This window comes from Microcaecilia unicolor, chromosome 1 (assembly GCF_901765095.1).
Source record: "Microcaecilia unicolor chromosome 1, aMicUni1.1, whole genome shotgun sequence".
In the NCBI taxonomy this organism is placed as follows: domain Eukaryota; kingdom Metazoa; phylum Chordata; class Amphibia; order Gymnophiona; family Siphonopidae; genus Microcaecilia; species Microcaecilia unicolor.
In genome coordinates this window covers 306092250-306111920 of record NC_044031.1, presented here as the reverse complement: position 1 = coordinate 306111920, position 19671 = coordinate 306092250, and the positions used below count along the sequence as shown (strand labels likewise).

General features: G+C 42.9%; 1 protein-coding gene across 4 annotated transcripts in view; it reads right to left on the bottom strand.

Annotated features, from left to right (window-relative positions):
• SH3BP1 (SH3 domain binding protein 1) overlaps positions 1–19671 on the bottom strand; it is a 131008-nt gene that overhangs the window by 21722 nt on the left and 89615 nt on the right. For all 4 annotated transcript variants that reach the window (XM_030207897.1, XM_030207907.1, XM_030207916.1 and 1 more), the window contains 2 exons: positions 15015–15112; positions 9927–10071 (listed from right to left, as the gene is read on the bottom strand). In XM_030207897.1, the coding sequence (XP_030063757.1) occupies positions 9927–10071; positions 15015–15112 (243 nt within the window). The remainder of the gene's footprint in view (positions 1–9926; positions 10072–15014; positions 15113–19671) is intronic.

Sequence of the window (19671 nt, the reverse complement as noted above, 5' to 3'; positions counted from 1 at the left end):
ACTCTGGAATTCGTTGCCGGAGAATGTGGTGAAGGCGGTTAGCTTGGCAGAGTTTTAAAAACTGTTAGACGGTTTCCTAAAGGACAAGTCCATAAACCGCTACTAAATGGACTTGGGAAAAATCCACAATTCCGGGAATAACATGTATAGAATGTTTGTACGTTTGGGAAGCTTTCCAGGTGCCCTTGGCCTGGATTGGCCGCTGTCGTGGACAAGATGCTGGGCTCAATGGACCCTTGGTCTTTTCCCAGTGTGGCATTACTTATGTACTTATGACTTTCCGAGATATGCTGAGATGGTCCCGAGTGGAGTGAACAGCTCTCGGCAAGGGTTATCTGTATCTAAAATAATTTTACGCCACTTCCTCTCCAACTGCCTACATTCTTTTTTAAAATTAAATAATTCAGATGAATACCAGACAGGACGCTTAGATTGATATATTGATTTTTCCTGGTAAGGAGCAATTTCTTCTATAATTAATAAACTTTCCTGATTCCAGCTCTCAAGAGAAATTTCACCTTTGTCTAATCTTGACTGCAATATAACATCAATGTTAGATTTAAAAAAATCTCTCTCACTTATCCCCCCCCCCCCCCCCCGAGACTTAATCTTATGTTTTAAGATAAATCAACAACTTTCTTTCCAATTCAAAAGAAATCACAACACACAATGATCTGGCCAAATAATTGGTTCCCAAATAGGATCAAATACAAAAACACTCTTCTGATCATCTAATTTATAAGCAAAGAAATCTGATGCCCTTTAATATGTGTTGGACCTAATCCCACCCTTTCACATGCATATGAATCTAAAAGAAAAAAAAAAAAAAATCAATTAATTGTTTAGCCTTACAATCTCTATTATCTTCCAAATGTAAATTCACATCTCCTAATAAAAATATATTATTACATTCTACATACATCATAGCAATAAAATCCATAAAACCTTGCTACACCAAGACCATTGATTTGGTAGACAGTAAAAGGATATAATGCCTAAAGTATTTTGTAATGTGTCATCTTATTTGTAGAGAGGAGGTAACAAAAAATGACCGGAGTTGAAGTTTAAAAAACGATTTATATAATAAAGCAACCCCACCTTCTTTCTTTCTTTCTTTCTCTAGGAATATGAGCAATTTTATATCCCATAGGACAAAGCTCATTAATGGCTGGATCACCTTGAAGACAGAGCCATGTCTCAATTACAACAACCAAACCAGGTTGATTCTGCTTCTATCCATTCTTTCACCACATCCAGCTTCTTCCATTAACATAATACACTGGAATTGGTACATAAGAAGCTATACTTGGTCACATTTTACTTTTGTAAGATTATTAGTTGTTTGCGTTCACAATAAATAATTTGTTTTCACTGTATGAGAGACTGTACATTAGCCAAAGGCAGGCTCCAGAAAGTCTGTGGGATAATGGGAACCAGATGCGGCATATGTTCTGCTGTAGGATTTATGGTATGGTACAGCCTGCAAGCACGTGATATCAGGAGAAGATTATAAGGAGAGTGGAACAAAGAAATAAGTAAGCATTTTGAATTTGTCTTTGTCTGTATATAGATTTCTCTCTCTGTATATAGCATTCTGATTTCTTTGCTTTACATTGCTTTGTTTTAATCATTCATTCTGGCTTGTATATTGCTTATCAAGAAATGCTTCCTGCAATAGCCCATTGAGCTATGCAGAAAAATTGTAAATACACTGTTTATATTAAATATGAAATTCGTCTAGCCTTCTCTACAAAAGTGGCGGCATCCTTTTCTTCAAAGTGGCGAGCCAGCCAGGAGCAGGCCGCATACGGAAAAGAGAAGGCGAGACGAAGGACAAATTAAGTGTTTGTTGTTAATGAAGCTTTTTACAGGATTCTGAGAGAGAGCAAGCGTTGTTTAAAGCCTGATTTCTGTGTACCACTGAAGTGGGATTGATCAAACTACTGAACTGGACATACAGGCTACGACTCCTGAGCTTGCTAAAGAGAAATAAGAAGACGCGTAAGTAAGCTTACATTGTGGACATTAGTAGTATATTTGTTTAGCTTTGTAGTTTTCTTTTTTGTATATTTTCTTTGTTTAGGTGCAGTAGTATATTTTTGTAGGTTGTGGCTCTATAGGAGAAATTGTAATAGTCAGAATAAAATGAAAGGGAAAGGGGCAGATAAGAAAGAAAAGCCTCCTGTATATGCTATGTATTTAGATTTAGATAGTTCAAAAAAATGCTCCCCTTTGCAGCATGTCATAGAATTATTCCCATTAGAAAAAAAACAGATTGAAAAAATACATGACAAATGGATCAAATATGATGCAAAAGATTCTGTTTTGAGCTGGTCTCAGGATGGATCGTTTGATCGTCCAAAATTATTATCTCTCCTGAGCTACTTACAAGAAAATAAAAATAAAACTAGGCAGAAGAAAAGCTTAGAGAAGCATCTTACAATTTGGAATTTATTTTCTTTAGCAGCAGATCTGTTTCATGCTGATGTAGATAGGATACAAAAAGAGGCAGAAAGAAATAATCCCCCGTCATATGAATCTAGCAGGGACACGTTGTGCCCCCTAAGGGCGACTGATAAAATGAAGGAATCAAAGGCAAAGCGCCCTGTGCCATGCGCTGGGTATTCGGCTCTTGATGACCCCCCCAGTGATTCAGAAAGTGAAAAGGGAGGGGATAATGAGGACAGTGATGTGGGGACTAGGGAACAGAAAAAGGAAAAAAAACGGGTGAGACAGAAAGAAAAAGGAAAATCTAGTGCAGAATCAGGCACTTACCCTGATTTGAAAACCCTAATTACATCAGAACAATATGACCTGGCAACACAATTTGAAATTGAGGGACGGCTTCGGCTATGTACCGAGTCACCCCCTGAACCTTCCCTTAGAGTGGATCCTCAGACACCCACGTTTAAAATCAGGGAAACACCGCCCAAATTGACACCCAGACCGTCAAAGGCAATTTTTAAGGAAACCTATGTAGCTGCAGAACTTGTGAGATTGGATAAAACTAAATATGGGGCAGAATGGTGGGGAGTTATTAAGAACCTGTTGGAAGTTAAAAACCTCCTTTTCCCCTGTGATAAGGAAGGACCTACCTCACATGAGGATGTACAGAATTTGACAAAAGTAATAAATAAATATTGCCCCAAGGCGGGAAGCCTGGGCTTTATTAAAGCAGGGCTGGAGTACTGGGACGATTGGTTTTACAAAATGAAACAGGCTGAAGAAGAGGTGGAAGAGGAAGGTAAACAGGAGATTTGCAGTGCTTTAGATAGTAGTGCTTTACACATGCCAGTTATGACGCGCTTGGACGCAGCTGGCAATCGAATACAACATTACAAACCATACACCCCCGTAGATGTTACAACTTTAGTTGCAAAAATTCCCAGTATAGTGAAAGGAGCCCGCATGTGGTTAGAAGGGATAGAACAGGTTACAGCAGGCACTTTATTGACTATAGGTGATTTAAAAGCTTTGTGTGCAGCCTCGGGCATTAATATTTCTCAATTGGCAGTACAATGTGGATATCCGTGCCTGCCGTTATATACGGCCGACGGGGATATCTACGCGGGACAAATTAAGGCGCAGCTTTCTGCAGCGTTGCATATTATGTACCCAACCCCAATTGATTTTTCAGCCATTACCGGTAGTAAGTGGGATCCAAAGACTGATTTTGCAGCCCACTTAACGCAGTGTTTGACCTTGTATAAAGCACAGACAGGACAGGATGCGGATGTAGCTCATAATGTTGCCGTGTTTTTGCATCTTTTTATGTCTACCTTGCCTGGTAATATGCGTAAAAATTTGGATGCTGTTATTGCTCTGTCTTCAAAACCATGGCCAGAAATAAGACAGACTTTGATGCATTTTAGTAATGTGCATCGTAAACTGATAGAGACCCCACAGAAAGAACAGGCAAAATTAACTTCTAAGTTAATGACTATGCAGTTAAAGGATTTGGAAAGCAAGGAACAGGATAGAAATAAAAAAACAAGAAACAATTGTAACACCCTCTGCCTCACCTCCACAGGTCATTTACTATGTACAACCGGGATATAGCCGGCCGTACCAACCAAGGGGACGAGGTATGGTTAGAGGCAGGGGTAGAGGTCGAAGGATGCAAGGATCAGGACTATCACCTAACAGGAGGGCACATGTACAATGTTGGGGATGTCAGCAATTTGGTCACTATGCTTCAGAATGTTATCAGAATGCAGGAATGCCCCAAGTACAAATGCAGACGCAGCAAGGATTAATGCCACAAGTAGTAGGGATACCTGCGAGTGCCCCGCAGACTGCAATACAGCAGCCAGCGACGCAATCACAGGGACCAGGAGCGGCAGTACAGAGACAGGGTACTGTAAATGCTTTTCCAACTTGGCAGAATATTCCAGACCAATGCTATTGACTGGAAGCAAACCCGTGTCAGGAAGAGGGAATGATTTTCAGGTTAGACACAAGGGAGCCCTTTATTACATTGACAATTGGCAAATATGGAACTCCTGTGAGATTTTTGATAGATACAGGGGCGAGTACCTCTGTGTTATGTGCAAAACCACTAGGAGTTAAGCTTTCAAATCAGTATAGAACAACAGTGGGATTTACGGGGATAGAACAAAGAAAAAGGCTAACAGAACCGACTCTGGTGCGATTGGAATGCCAACCGCACGGTTCAAGGGAGGCTGTGGTACCCTTCTTAGTGGCACCTGATTGCCCAGTAAATTTGTGTGGTAGAGACTTATTGTCTCAATTAGGATTGTGTTTAAATTTTGGAAATAAAGAAATACCAAGTTTGCTCACCATGGTTCAACAGTTGAATAATGAAAATAAAGTAAGGGTTATGGAAGAATTACCGCAACATATTTGGAGTACAAGTGATTCACCATATGGATTAGCCATAAATGCAAAACCCCACAAGATAGAATTAATAGAAGGGGCACAGGGGCCGAAGCAAGACCCTTACCCCATACGACCTAAATTAGTATCCAAAACCCTGGAACACATTGGTAAATTATTGAAATGTGGTATTATTGAACCTTCAGTATCCCCGTACAATACCCCATTGTTTCCAGTCCCGAAAGGGGAAAACAATGTAAGGATAGTACATGATTTAAGAGAGCTAAATGAGATTACAAGAAATCAATTTCCGATTTGTGCAAATCCTGCTACACTTTTGCACACTCAGAATATATATGCATATAACACTGTTATTGACTTGTCTAATGCATTCTTTTCAATACCTCTTCACCCAGAGTCTAGGGATTTGACGTCATTTATAGTACAGAATGAGGCATACAGGTGGACTAGGATGCCTCAAGGCTTTACTGATAGTCCATCGGTATTCTCAAAACAACTAATGATGGATTTAAAGGATTTCAGGAGTCAATTGCCTGACACGGTGTCATTGTTTGTCTATGTAGATGATATTCTACTGTCTGCTGAGACTGAAGCAGAATGCCTAGAATGGACTAGAAAATTATTTTTGTTATTAGGAGAGTTAGGATATAAATGTAACAGGGAAAAATGTGTTATAGCTCAGTCTACTGTCACCTTTTTAGGACAAAATGTTTCAGCAGAACATAAGGTCATTATACCGGAAGTTATATCTATTTTAAATGAGACTCCGGTACCGCAAACAGTTACCCAGTTACGTGCTGTTTTGGGAATGTTAAATTATTGCAGACAATGGATACCAAATTATACACAAAAAGTAATGAGACTTTATAAACATTTGAAACTGCCCGCAGCCACACCAAAGAATACATTAATTGTATTGGAAGAGCAGGATAAGATAATATTGGCTAAGATTGTGAGGGATTTGTTATCCCCAGGACCGTTAGCAGTAATAGATATCCAATCACCTGTGCATCTATGGGTAAAAGACATGGGAAATAGTTGGGCAGCTATGATTAATCAAAACAATGAAGTAAATGCACCAGTAGCTTTTTTGTCAGGCTCTTTTAATCATGTGGAAAAGGGAATGAAAGAAATACCAAAGTTACTGACAGCTATAGTGGCTGCAGTAGGTAAATGGAGAGCACAAATGCCTTTTGTTCCTATTGTAATACATACTAACCACACGATTAAAACGCTGTTGAGCCCTAGCCAGACGGCATTGACAGCCACTAGATTTGGAAAATATCAAGCAGTACTTTTAGGACAAGATATAAGAATGATACCATTAACTAAAGAACAGAGAAATAAGATAGATCTGCTTTTTCCTGTCGATCAAGAGGGTGAGATTGATACTATAGAAATCCCTACATTTCACTGTCTTACTTTTGAACCCTTATCTGATGGGTTAATATGGTTTACAGATGGAGCTTGTGAAAGGACTGTTGCAGGCTTTGCCTGCGTGCAGGTAGATGAGAATCTAAGAAAGATAATGCAAGTACAATATAAAACCCCTCCTGACCAGACTGCACAGCATGCTGAACTTTTAGCCGTTATTACGGCCTTACAACACACTGATATGACTCAAAATGTCACTATATATACTGATAGTGGTTATGTTGCAAGTTCACTACAGTATCATATATTAAAATGGCAGCGTAGGGGGATGATAACCAGTGCAGGTAAAAATTTACAACATTACACATATTGGAAATTGCTGTTTGAAATTTTGGCAAGAAGGGAACGTGAAGGTAGAAAAACTGCAGTTGTGTAGACCCCGGCCCACACTGAAAAGCCAACCTTTGAGGCACTAGGTAATGCAATAGCTGATGCAGCAGCAACGGAGGTGGTTAAGCAAAGTGAAAAGATTTTGTATAATACTAGACAGACACAGGAAGGGCCACTTACGAATGTAGATAAGATTGAAATGTGGCAGCCAGAGGGACAGGAAAGTGAAAAATGGTTGAAGAGAGGATGCATGAAATTGGGAAGTGAATGGTTTAATGCAGAAGAAGGATTACCTTGTATGCCAATGAGCCAGGCGATTAAGGTATTGGCTGAGTGGCATGCAACCATGCATTGGAATAAGGAAACAATGAGGCAACAATTTGAACAAAGATTTTGGACTTTAAAAATTGATAACCTGATTCAACAGGTTGTGCAAAATTGCATGGTATGCAATATTAACATACCTAAACGAGGGCCTAAAATATCACCTGGGACACTTCCAATACCAGAAGGCCCAGCAAAAGAATGGTATATTGATTTTACCGATATGATTGTTCCAGTGCAGGGAAAAAGGTATTTGTTAGTTTGGGTGGATGCTTTTTCAAGGTGGATAGAAGCATTTCCATGTAAAAGGGAGAGACAGCACATGAGGTGGTACAATGCCTGATAACTCATATTATGCCAAGCCATGGGTGTCCGTCTAGAATAATTTCTGATAACGGGACACATTTTAATAACAGTGTTTTGAAAGAAATGAAAACGATTATGGGTTTAACACACAGAAAAGTATCAGTGTATTGCCCCACCTCCAATGGTTTGGTGGAGCGCTACAATGGTATTTTAAAAACTAAATTGAGAGTATTACTGAAGGCTTTAAACAAGGAAACAGCAGGTAAACCATATACCTGGCTTGATTTGTTACCATTAGCTTTGATGGTTATAAGGGCCCAACCTAATGGGCGTACTAAATTGTCCCCATTCCAAATTCAGACAGGACGTCATTTCTCCCCGATGCAGACAGCAAGTACTGATAGCACAACTCAGTACTGGCAAAAACTACAACCGATGTTGAACCTGACAAGTGATATGATCCGAACAAATGTAGCATCACAGGCAGGGACTACTAATGATGTTTGTGCTTTTAAAGTAGGTGATCTAGTACTGCGAAAGAACTTTACACATAAAACATGGAAGGATCCTGTGTATGTAAGACCTTTTGCTATCACGGCCCTTACTCAGACTGCTGCCCGTCTGGAAGGTCATACTTCTTGGATACATTTAGCAGATATTCGACGAATTAATAACATTGAAATGGACAAAGAATAAACAAACATCATGTCCCTAAACATGATGGTATTGGACTGTTGTTGTTTGTTAATGGACAATGAACACATATGATAATAGACTTGTTGCAGCGGCCAAGATGTTGAATTTGACTGATTGTATCATATGTGCCCACTGATTGACATCATCCTTGTCCTTGCCAGCTATGATGTATGGGACTACAATGATAAAATTGAGTGGGCACCATGACTGTGATCCCAATAATACCTATGTAAGGGATGATGAAAACCTTCATTGGACAAATGAGACTATTTATATTGCTTATGGACAAGTGCCCACAGACATCATGTTGGTGTCTGATTAATAGTATGACAACTGAACACATTCCCCCGATAAAGTGCACTTACACGCAGAATGTTGTAACAACTGATTCAATGAATGTTATGCTTTTAATTTGTGTAATTTTTAATGCCACATCAGCTAATGAAAAGTAAGAATGAATGACAGTGTACTTCCCTTTGATGAAGCTCACTGTCCTATAAATTATATACCTCAAGAAATATAAATATAAATTTTGTACCCTAGTACAATTGAATCTGTTTAATGCAACATGTATTAGCATGTTTGCAAAGATGTGCCAGGATGCTTTTAAAATGATAATGGTAACTGAAATCCAGAATGAATAGAACTTTAATATGTCAACAGAAATATTGAAAGATGTATGATAAAGATGATGAAAAGACAGAGCTTGCAGGCACAGCATATCATAAATAACAAGGGGGAGGAGATTTAGAAGGGAGGTAAGGAAACAGACTGGAGCTAAAACAGATGTTTGAGGCCTGAAACAATCAGTCCTCAAAAGGGAGGATGTTGAATAAAAGCATAAAAATGTTGAATAAAAGCATAAAATAATAGAAGTGGAAAGCTTCAAAGAACATGCAGAACAAGCTGTTTCAACACTAAACTAAACCTCCTGGGACATGATGGGGCCCACATTAGCCAAAGGCAGGCTCCAGAAAGTCTGTGGGATAATGGGAACCAGATGCGGCATATGTTCTGCTGTAGGATTTATGGTATGGTACAGCCTGCAAGCACGTGATATCAGGAGAAGATTATAAGGAGAGTGGAACAAAGAAATAAGTAAGCATTTTGAATTTGTCTTTGTCTGTATATAGATTTCTCTCTCTGTATATAGCATTCTGATTTTTTTGCTTTACATTGCTTTGTTTTAATCATTCATTCTGGCTTGTATATTGCTTATCAAGAAATGCTTCCTGCAATAGCCCATTGAGCTATGCAGAAAAATTGTAAATACACTGTTTATATTAAATATGAAATTCGTCTAGCCTTCTCTACAAAAGTGGCGGCATCCTTTTCTTCAAGACCTATGTCTTCCTATATAATAATTCTCACCTCCAAAATTCTGAGGCTGCCTGGAACCATTGTTTCCGCTGGAGGTGGTGTCCCTCATGTAGTAGATAATAGTGATGTCACACAACCCACACCAGATTGGCCAGTAAAAGGGAGAGGGGCGGAGCCACGATACAGGGAGCAGCGAATCAGCACAACACTGGGAATGCACAGCAGCAGGAACAGAAGCCTCTCTCACAGTTACTCTCACATACACTCTCTCAAACATACACACTCACAGGAAAACCTTGCTAGCGCCCGTTTCCTTTCAAACAGAAACGGGCCTTTTTTACTAGTTGATAAATAATTGACTCTATTCTATTAGGTATCAAACGTTCACAATCCACCAAATTTCTATTACTGTATTGAACATTAGAAAAGATAAGATGGTACTGGTCTTCCTTGAAAGAATTAGGACAATTTAAACTCAAAGGTGCAGGAAGCAACATTTTGAGTGACATCACAAAGAGCGCTCATTTTACTGCCTCTGTCTATCAAGACAGTTTGCATTGATGGAACTCTGCCTCTCAGGAGAAAGCGCCAGAAGAATCCTACTGTTTAGGTCTAGTTCACAAGCAGCCTCAGTCAAGATCAATTTTATGCTTACTTACCCTTCTCTGGGCTCTAGAGGAATCTCACTAGTATTTGATATGGACGGCAACTTCTCTTCTGTCAGGTTGTCTCTGCCAAGTGGTTTCTCCTCTGGCTCCAGTGAAGATGGAGGGACAAATGTGTTTGAAACATTGAAATCAAAATCTAAAACAAAAATAATGAAAACAAGTGAGGTCCCTGATAGCAAACAGGTCAAGACGCACATTTAGTCAGGAATAATTCTTCATATTGTTCATTTTCCTGCTACTGAAAAGTGAGGAACTGGCAACACTGCCCTGACCAATCAAGGGTAGTGTGCAGGGCTGGCTCAGCCAATGGACCAGGTGAGGCACTGATCCAGGGCACCGGTGCTAAAGGGCACCAAGCGTCCTGAGCCCATGTCATCACCTGACCTAAGGCCCATTTTTTATTCTCTCTTACCGTGTCATTTCTGTCACCCTGCCTACATTTTTAAAATTGTTGAATTGGCACCGTCTGTGAAGGAAGCAGGCTGCTTTGGGTCTTCCCTGTGTCCCCGCACTCCTCTGATGTAATTTCCTGTTTCTGCAAGGACGGGACAAAGCGAGGGAAGGCCCGAAGCAGCCTGCTTTCTTTACAGACACTGCCAATTCAACAATTTAAAAAAATGCAGGCAGGGCAGCAGAAACGACGAGGGGGCTGTCGCGGAAGCTAAGTGTTGACAGATGGGTACTGGGGGCTGTGGCTGAGTCTCAAACTAGCAGCTAAAATGGGGGCTAGGGCTGGAACTGGAGGTTGGTGAGAGAAAGGGGCAGGGGCTGGAACTGGGGCTGAAGAAGGGATGCCAGCGGGAGAAGCGGGCTGGAACTAGGGGCAGGTGAGATAATGGGGCTGAAAAGAGGGGAGAGAGAAGGTGCTAGATTGGGGGGGGGTTGGTTGGGAGGAAGGAAGGAGAGAGAGAGAGAGAGAGAGAGAGAAAGAAAGAGAAGATGCTGGATGGGTAGGGGGCCTCAGAAACCTTAGCATCTGCCCTGGGCGTGGAGCTCTCAGCAGTCCAACTCTGCTTTCTAGTTCTTTGACTTCCTCCTCCTTGGCTCCGCTCTCCGGGAAACTACATCACCATGCATCTGGACTAGTTGTTTCTTGCAAGGTAGGCTGGGATTGGATACAGTGTTGCCAGATGGAAAATATTTGTCACGCCCAAAGCCAGCCCAAAACCACACAAAGTCAATTGGCATGTGAATGACATCATTAATAAATATTAATGAGCCCATTTGCATACAAATGATGTTATTAAGCCCGCCTCCGTGGGGCTTCTACTGGCCGCGGCAGTGGGAAAACCAGCCAACCTGCGGCCAGCAACTGCGGGGAAAAAACCCGCGGTGGGCGAAAAAAACGCTGGCAGGGCTTAAAAAAGCCGCCCAAAATCCCGCAACCCGCACATGGCGTAAAAAAGCTGCAGCGGCTCGCGGAAAGGAGCCCAACTGGGTGAGAAACCCGCAGCTATGGCAACACTGATTGGATAGCCAACATCCAATCCCATTCTGCCTTGCAAGGAAGAGTGGGGACGATGAAGCATTTAAACTGCTTCGGTGTCTACCGTACTCTTTCTTCGGAGTTCAGAATCGCCTGCCTTGGCCCTCTGCTGCTTCTGGCGCTGCCTCTGCTCAGCTGCCTCTTGCTGCATGCCGACCCACCATGTGCTGCCTGCCTGGACCGCACGACCCAGTGCCTGCTGCTTCCTTCCCGTCTTCCCGCAGGACTTCTGCTGCCTCTCTGTGTCTGCTGCACTGCCTCCTGGCTGTACAGTGCTGTGCCAACTTACTGCCTCTACCGGGCTTCCTGCTGCTTCTGCTCTGCCACTGCTGCCCAGGTAAAGGGGTTGAACGGACTGGTCTTATAATGTTTTTTAGTGTGTGTGTGTGGGGGTGGGGGGAATGCAGGTTGAAATTGCTGCTGGGGGGGGGGGGGGGGGGAAATCATAGAAGCTGTTGTTGGGGGGAGAGGGAAGGCAGGCAGTATTGCAGTTTGTGTAGCTCATATCCCCAGATTGGTCACATCACAGGGATGGGACAGGTGGGAGGCTCAAAGATGAAAGTTGGTCCAGGGTGCCACAACCTCTTGAGCCAGCCCTGATAGTGTGGCCACACAGACCTCCACCACCAACACTCTTCTCTCACTGCCATGGGCAGGAGGCGAGTCCAATTTGTGCCAGCATAAACCAAAACCACAGGAATAAATATTTTTGAACTGCTGAAACCCACTTGGATTGGGTGCTTAACCATGTTCCCTGTGCTTCACTCAGAGTGACTCTGTGATGACATCAAACATTCTTTTTATATAATGTGTCTTATTTTCTACTTATATTTGATTATCCTTATTTCTCTGGTAGCATCAAAGCAAGGTGCAATAAAAGACAAATAATCAACAGCAACACATTCAAAATACCAATATCCTATATAATAATTTGCACCTTCAACGTTCCATGTCTGGCTGCCTGGGTTCGTAACATCTCCTGACGTCAGCCAGCCTCCAGTGTTCCATTCCCCCTCACTGTCCCGCCCTCGTGTCAAGGCGTAATGACGACAGAGGGTGCAACAGTGAGAGGGAAGGGAATGCTGGAGGTGAGCTGACGTCAGGAAGGATGTGACGAATGAAACGGAAGCCAGCACCAGCCAGCCAGAGAATGTTCAGGTACAAATCGAGGGGAGGAGAGAATCGCGGGACTACGAGGGGAGGGGAGGGCAGGACAGAGGAGAATTGATGGACATGGATGGGATGGGAGGACAGTAGAGGAGAGAATCGCGGGACACGGATGGGAGGGCAGGGAAGAGAAGAATCACTGGACATGGAGGGGGAGGAGAGGGAAGAATTGCGGGACATGGAGGGGAGGGCAGGGCAGAGAGAGAAAAAAAAAGCTTACATGACAGCCTTCCTAGAGCCCGTTTCATTGTTGAGGAAACGGGCATGGTTCCACTAGTATGCAAATAAAATATAAATCAACAAATTTGTAAGCAAACAATTAATGTACCCAGGAATTCAACTAAAATTCAAGAGAGTCACTGGACCAGCTAAAGAAAATCGTACATGCATACTAATGCGCGACCAAAAAGTCAGACCTTTTATCTTTTATTTTTTAAAAAGTAAGATCATTTCAACCAGATTTAGATGTTTGGCACTGTGCACCAGACAACTAAGTGCCAGTCTTGTTTCATTTTCGGTAGAAGTACATATATAAACTAAACGTGGGAGGCGGGGATAGTGCTGGGCAGATTTATATGGTCTGTGCCAGAGCCGGTGGTTGGGAGGCGGGGCTGGTGGTTGGGAGGCAGGGATAGTGCTGGGCAGACTTATACGGTCTGTGCCCTGAAGAGCACAGGTACAAATCAAGGTAGGGTATACACAAAAAGTAGCACATATGAGTTATCTTGTTGGGCAGACTGGATGGACCGTGCAGGTCTTTTTCTGCCGTCATCTACTATGTTACTATATACTTTTATACACGCAGAAAAACAGATGTGAAAGAGGCGTTCCAGGGGTACAACCCACTATACACCTACCCTATATATACAGGTGCAGATATTGGGCTGGATGGGCTAAAACCAGGTACAATCTAGAGCATCCAGCCCAAACAAATTCTAGACATATAGGAGTCCAATGTCAGTGCTCGCATGTACATAAGAATGTGAGTATAGTAGCCATATATTTGAAGTGGCACATACTATGATGGAAGTTCTGTAAAAGTTAGGTGTCATTTGCACCTTAGCAGTAATGGAAAAACAGGAGTGGGCATATGCAGCATGTCACATATATGTTATGAACCCCGAGAAAGGGCCTGTTTGTGGGCACGTGCTGGGCGAGACCAGCAACCACATGCACAGGACATGTTCCAAAAATGCTGGATGTTTTACATGCCATCTGCACATGTCCAAATTTTCAATGGCTAGGCCGGCTGCCAGCAGACCCCTAAAACTGGAAATACAAAAGCCGTTTTTCTGTCACGGACAGTGCATTCCCTCTCTCTCCCACCCCCCCGGGTCCAGCCAGCATTTCAATCCCTATCTCCGCTCCCAAGTTCAGCATTGTTCTCTCTCTCTCCCACCCTCCCTCACCCCCCTACCTGTGTCTGTCCCACACTTCCCCCTGGATACTCCAACCTTGTCTCAATCACTGGTAGCGGCAGCAATTAAGACAGACTGCCTGTGTTAGCGTTGGTGTTTTCCCTCTAGGATATCAACAGGAAGCTGCATAGAGCAGGCGGGACACCCTAGAGCAGTGCTTCTCAACACCTCAATAATCAGGTTTTCAGGATTACCACAATGAATATGCATGACATAAATTTGCATTTGTTGTAGGCCCGCTGTATGCAAATAACCTTCATATATATTTGTTGCTGGGAGCTGCTAGCACAGAGTTGCAGTCATCCAGCCCATTGATAATTACAGTAGCCAGATCTTTCCTAAGGGGCCATTTTAAAAAGGCACACGCCAAAATGAGACTACCACGAGGCTAGTATGCCCCCCATTTTGGTAATTTCAGATTTGGCATGCTCACTGAGGCCTAATGATGCTGGTCTTTCAGGCCTACTCCATGTTTTATGGTCAAGCTTGTATCCTATACATCTACAGCCTATACCACCAGGACAAAAGTTTTTTTAAAAATTTCCTACCGCGCACGGCATTTCCTGTGTTAATCGGCAGTTGGTGCATGCTGTCTGGTCACAAGCCCTTACTGCTAGATCAATGGGTGGCGTTAAGGGCTCAGGCCGTAAATAGGCCTGCTTTCAATTTTACTGCAGGCCCTTTTCCCGGCCCATTGAAAAAAAAAGCCCTTTTCCCCCCAGACGCGGTAAAAACTGGCCCAGCGTGCACCAAAAACACGCACCCACACTACCCTAGGCCACCTTTTGCCACGGCTTAGTAAAAGGACCCCTAAATGAAGTCTTTTTCACAAATTTGTGGCAATCCCGGAAAGATGCTGCACACCGCTGACAATTCCTGGGCTCAGCACCAGTTAGACAGCACAATTTTCTTCACTAGGCTCCATTTTGTTATACATTGACTATGCTATCTCCTTCTTCAGAGTACAGAAAAGTCCGATATGCAGAATATTAACTGAGGTGTACTTACCTCCAGGAAAGAGTTCTTCGGCACATTGGATCAGTGCCTCCACGACTCCCACCACCAGGACTGAGGAAACAGAGGCCATATCCAGCTGAGAAGGGTCCCTAAGGAAAGAAGCAAACACTCAGACAACTAGTTCTGCACCAGCTTCTGATTCCATATCAAGAAATTCAGGAAAGGGCAAACCCTGGGTATTTTGCTGACCTAGACAAAATAAATGCTATTGTCTTGCCTTTTCATTCACAAAAAAAAAAAAAAAATTTTTTTAATCACTTCTAAAAGATGTTTTAAAATTCTCAAGCGGGAAGTTAAAGAATATTCAGAGGCATACTACAGGGACTTGCTGTTTCTCTGTTGATAACTGAGCATCTCTAAGGGGTCCTTTTATTAAGCTGTGGTAAAAAGTGGTCTGCGGTAGTGTGGACATATGTTTTGGGCGCGTGCTGAGCCATTTTGTACTGCAGCTGGGAAAAAAGACATTTTTAAATGGAGCAGTAAATGGCCATGTGCAAAAATTAAAAGTAGGACGCTGCTATTTACTGCCTGAGCCCTTACCGCCATCCACTGACCTAGCAGTAAAAGCTCACACACACTACTCATGCACTAATTGGGCAGTGTGCACCAATGTGGCCTCGCTGCTGATTATCCTGGGAATGCCCCCTGTGGTAGAAAAGAGAAAATTATTTCTACTGTGGGAAGCAGCGCACACCAACTTCAAAACTACTGCAGGGCGCTCGTGTTACCCGTTTGCTGTGCGCTCCTGCTTAGTAGAAGGGCTCCTAAATGAGGGCTTATGTAAGGTGAAAAAGTATTTCCTTCCCTACTGGTTTGATCCATTTCTGTGTTAGAATAATAACCATGGGGGGATGGGGGTCTGTTTTACTAAGGAGAACGGCACTGAAATTTGGATAGGAAGGAAACTTTCTTTGCCAATTTTTGACCTGCAGTGGGTTGCAGGCCAACCCCACAATCTGTCTGGCTGTGGGTTTTTTTTTTTTTTTTTTGGGGGGGGGGGGGGGGGGGGTTTAAGGGCCTGGTTCCAGGCCTCCCTCCTCCGAGTTCCAGACCTCCTCTCTTTCCCTCCGAGTTCCAGGCCCCCCCTCAACTCCGAGTTCCAGGTCCCCCCTCTCCTCCGAGTGCCAGTCCGACCTCTTCTCCCACAACAGTCCTCCGCCTACCCCTCGCCTTCCTGCGTGCCACCCAGAATTTAAAAGTCATCTTACTTCGGGGTCCTGGCGGCAGCAGTGAAAGGCGAGCAGGCTCGGCACTTCAACCTTCCCTTCTCTCTCAGCTTTGCCTCTGGTCCCGCCCTTGTGGAAACAGGAAATGAGGGCGGGACTAGAGGCAGAGAAGGGAAGGCTGAAGCGCCGAGCCTGCTCGCCTTTCACTGCTGCCGCCGGACCCCAAGGTAAGATGACTTTTTTTTTTTTTAAATCATTTATTTATAATTTTTCATTTTACAAGGATCACTTGCAAAACAGTAAAACAGAGATGATTGTACATTAAAACAATATTAGAAGAAACAAGATAAATGGATTTTATACAATCTTTCTTAGACCACAAAATAAATAGGGAGAGTGAAACAAGACAAGGAGATCAATTTAAACAACAGCAAACAAAGAAAACGTGGTATTAACCCGATTATCCCCAGTTATTATTTATCTAAATCATTATTCCACATTGATTATCTGGTTGGTTTCTTCAAGACCATAACGGTGCATAGTCCATCAATTTCATTGGAAACATACTTATTGTTCAATATTAGTGAAAGTAATACACCTGATTTCATTTTTTTTCCCTTTTAAAACCAGAAATTGTTTAACAATACAAACCCTTGAATCTCCAATCCAATTCCCGCTGATTAAAGTAATCCCAGTTTCACAGGCTTCACTCCTTTTGAATTAATATATTAAGAGGAATCATTTCAGAGGAAAAAAAACATTAGGAGTCATACCCGGAACTCTGGGAAAACAACAATCTCAATATTAATCATCTGTAACAATATTAATTTTGTTCAAATTTTTCTGGTCTTTTATCATTTTCAAATCTTAACCGTTTCCTACTTCAGTAGAACTTCATTTGCTGTATATTCTCAAAGGATTCGATTAGATTATCCATGTGGCTCATTAACAAGACTATCTGAAGGAAAGTCATTCTCTACCACCGTCAGGTCCTGGAGCACCCTCCAGATGACATTCAATGTAACCTTCTCGGGAGCCAAAAACTCCAAGCTGATAACTCTTAAGAGTTCAGCTGTAAACGACTTCCGTTTCATCATACACTCCTGACTCACTCCTCCACTCCTTTGGGCATGGTGGCTAAATGATTTTTGAGCGATGAAGTTGTTTCCAGGTCCAAGAGCATCGACACTCCTTCGTCGGTGCTAATCAAAGGACTCATCAACCCACTCATCTATGGGCAGCTCGTCACACAGCGGTCCCACACTTGCTGCACAGGGGACAAAACGCTGGTCATTGGCGGCTGACCCCCCATTGTTCCCTTTCTCTGTTAAGACAACTGCGATGCAGAGAGGAAATTTCAAGTGAACAAAAACTGAACTTCAGAGGACAGCTGGGCCGTTGAGTGTACAAGCTTCAGGTCACCATCTTTCCCCTCTCCCTAATTTGGGACACTCTTTGTCTGGTTTCTCCTCAGAGGCCTGTCTGATATGGGTAACCCTTCAGCATAGCCCTCTGAGTCATTGAAACACGGAAGCCCCTCCACCACTTACAAGGTGGTGTCCCTTCGGAGGGGGGTAAGATGACTTTTAAATTCTGGGCAGCACGCAGGAAGGCGAGGGGCAGGTGGAGGACTGTTGAGGGAGAAGAGGGCGGGCAGCGCAGGTCGGGCTGGCTGGGAACTTCCGTTCCAGGACTTCCAGCGGGTCAAATATTGGGGGTGTTCAAGCACCCACAGCACCCACGGAGTACGCGCCTATGACCTGCAGTGGATTGTTTTCAAGTTTAAATACTGGCCAGTTTATAGTGTCAATAGGGAAATTATATTACAATGAAATTAAGTTTATATATTAGAAAATAATTTGAGAAATGTATAGCTCGATTGTAATTATTCAGAGTACATAGTTCTCGCATGCAATGATATCAACGTGTTTTTGTTTTTTTTTTATTCTAGATTGTGCATCAGGTTGGTATAATGTCCTAGTGTAGGCCAGCATCTGGACTCCTCTACCCTATTTTAGTAAGAATCTACATCATGCTTGTCCTTAATCGGTTTTATAACTAAACATAAAACGGGAAATATCTCAATTCTACTTTCTCTTATTTGTGCACTGTTTGGATAAGCACAAAAAGCTGTTAATCATGATTTTTTTTTTCACACATTGAGATGTAGCCAGACAGCCAGTTTTAGGTGGGCCTGAGCCCAAAATGGGTGAGCACAACAATTTCTCTGCCCCACCCTACCCTCATCTCAAAATATAAATACGTTAGCTAATGAGGATCCCCAAGCTCTGTCAGCTGAAGATTTTCTCTGAAGGTGGCCAGAACTCCCTTTTAGTAAGCTTGGCAGGCAGAAGCAACGTCCCTATGCCACTGATGCCGGCACCCCACATATGTTTAGTTGTCAGTGGCTCAAGGATAAGTACATAAGTACATAAGTAATGCCATACTGGGAAAAGACCAAGGGTCCATCGAGCCCAGCATCTTGTCCACGACAGCGGCCAATCCAGGCCAAGGGCACCTGGCAAGCTTCCCAAATGTACAAACATTCTATACATGTTATTCCTGGAATTTTGGATTTTTCCAAGTCCGTTTAGTAGCGGTTTATGGACTTGTCCTTTAGGAAACCGTCCAACCCCTTTTTAAACTCTGCTAAGCTAACCGCCTTCACCACATTCTCCGGCAATGAATTCCAGAGTTTAATTACACGTTGGGTGAAAAAAGATTTTCTCCGATTTGTTTTAAATTTACTACACTGTAGTTTAATCGCATGCCCCCTAGTCCTAGTATTTTTGGAAAGCGTGAACAGACGCTTCACATCCACCTGTTCCACTCCACTCATTATTTTATATACCTCTATCATGTCTCCCCTCAGCCGTCTCTTCTCCAAGCTGAATAGCCCTAGCCTCCTTAGTCTTTCTTCATAGGGAAGTCGTCCCATCCCCGCTATCATTTTAGTCGCCCTTCGCTGCACCTTTTCCAATTCTACTATATCTTTCTTGAGATGCGGCGACCAGAATTGAACACAATACTCAAGGTGCGGTCGCACCATGGAGCGATACAATGGCATTATAACATCCTCATACCTGTTTTCCATACCTTTCCTAATAATACCCAACATTCTATTTGCTTTCCTAGCCGCAGCAGCACACTGAGCAGAAGGTTTCAGTGTGTTATTGACGACACCCAGATCCCTTTCTTGGTCCGTAACTCCTAACGTGGAACCTTGCATGACGTAGCTATAATTCAGGTTCTTTTTTCCCACATGCATCATCTTGCACTTGCTCACATTAAACGTCATCTGCCATTTAGCTGCCCAGTCTCCCAGTCTTGAAAGGTCCTCTTGTAATTTTTCACAATCCTGTCGCGAGTTAACGACTTTGAATAACTTTGTGTCATCAGCAAATTTAATTACCTCGCTAGTTACGCCCATCTCTAAATCATTTATAAATATATTAAAAAGCAGCGGTCCTAGCACAGACCCC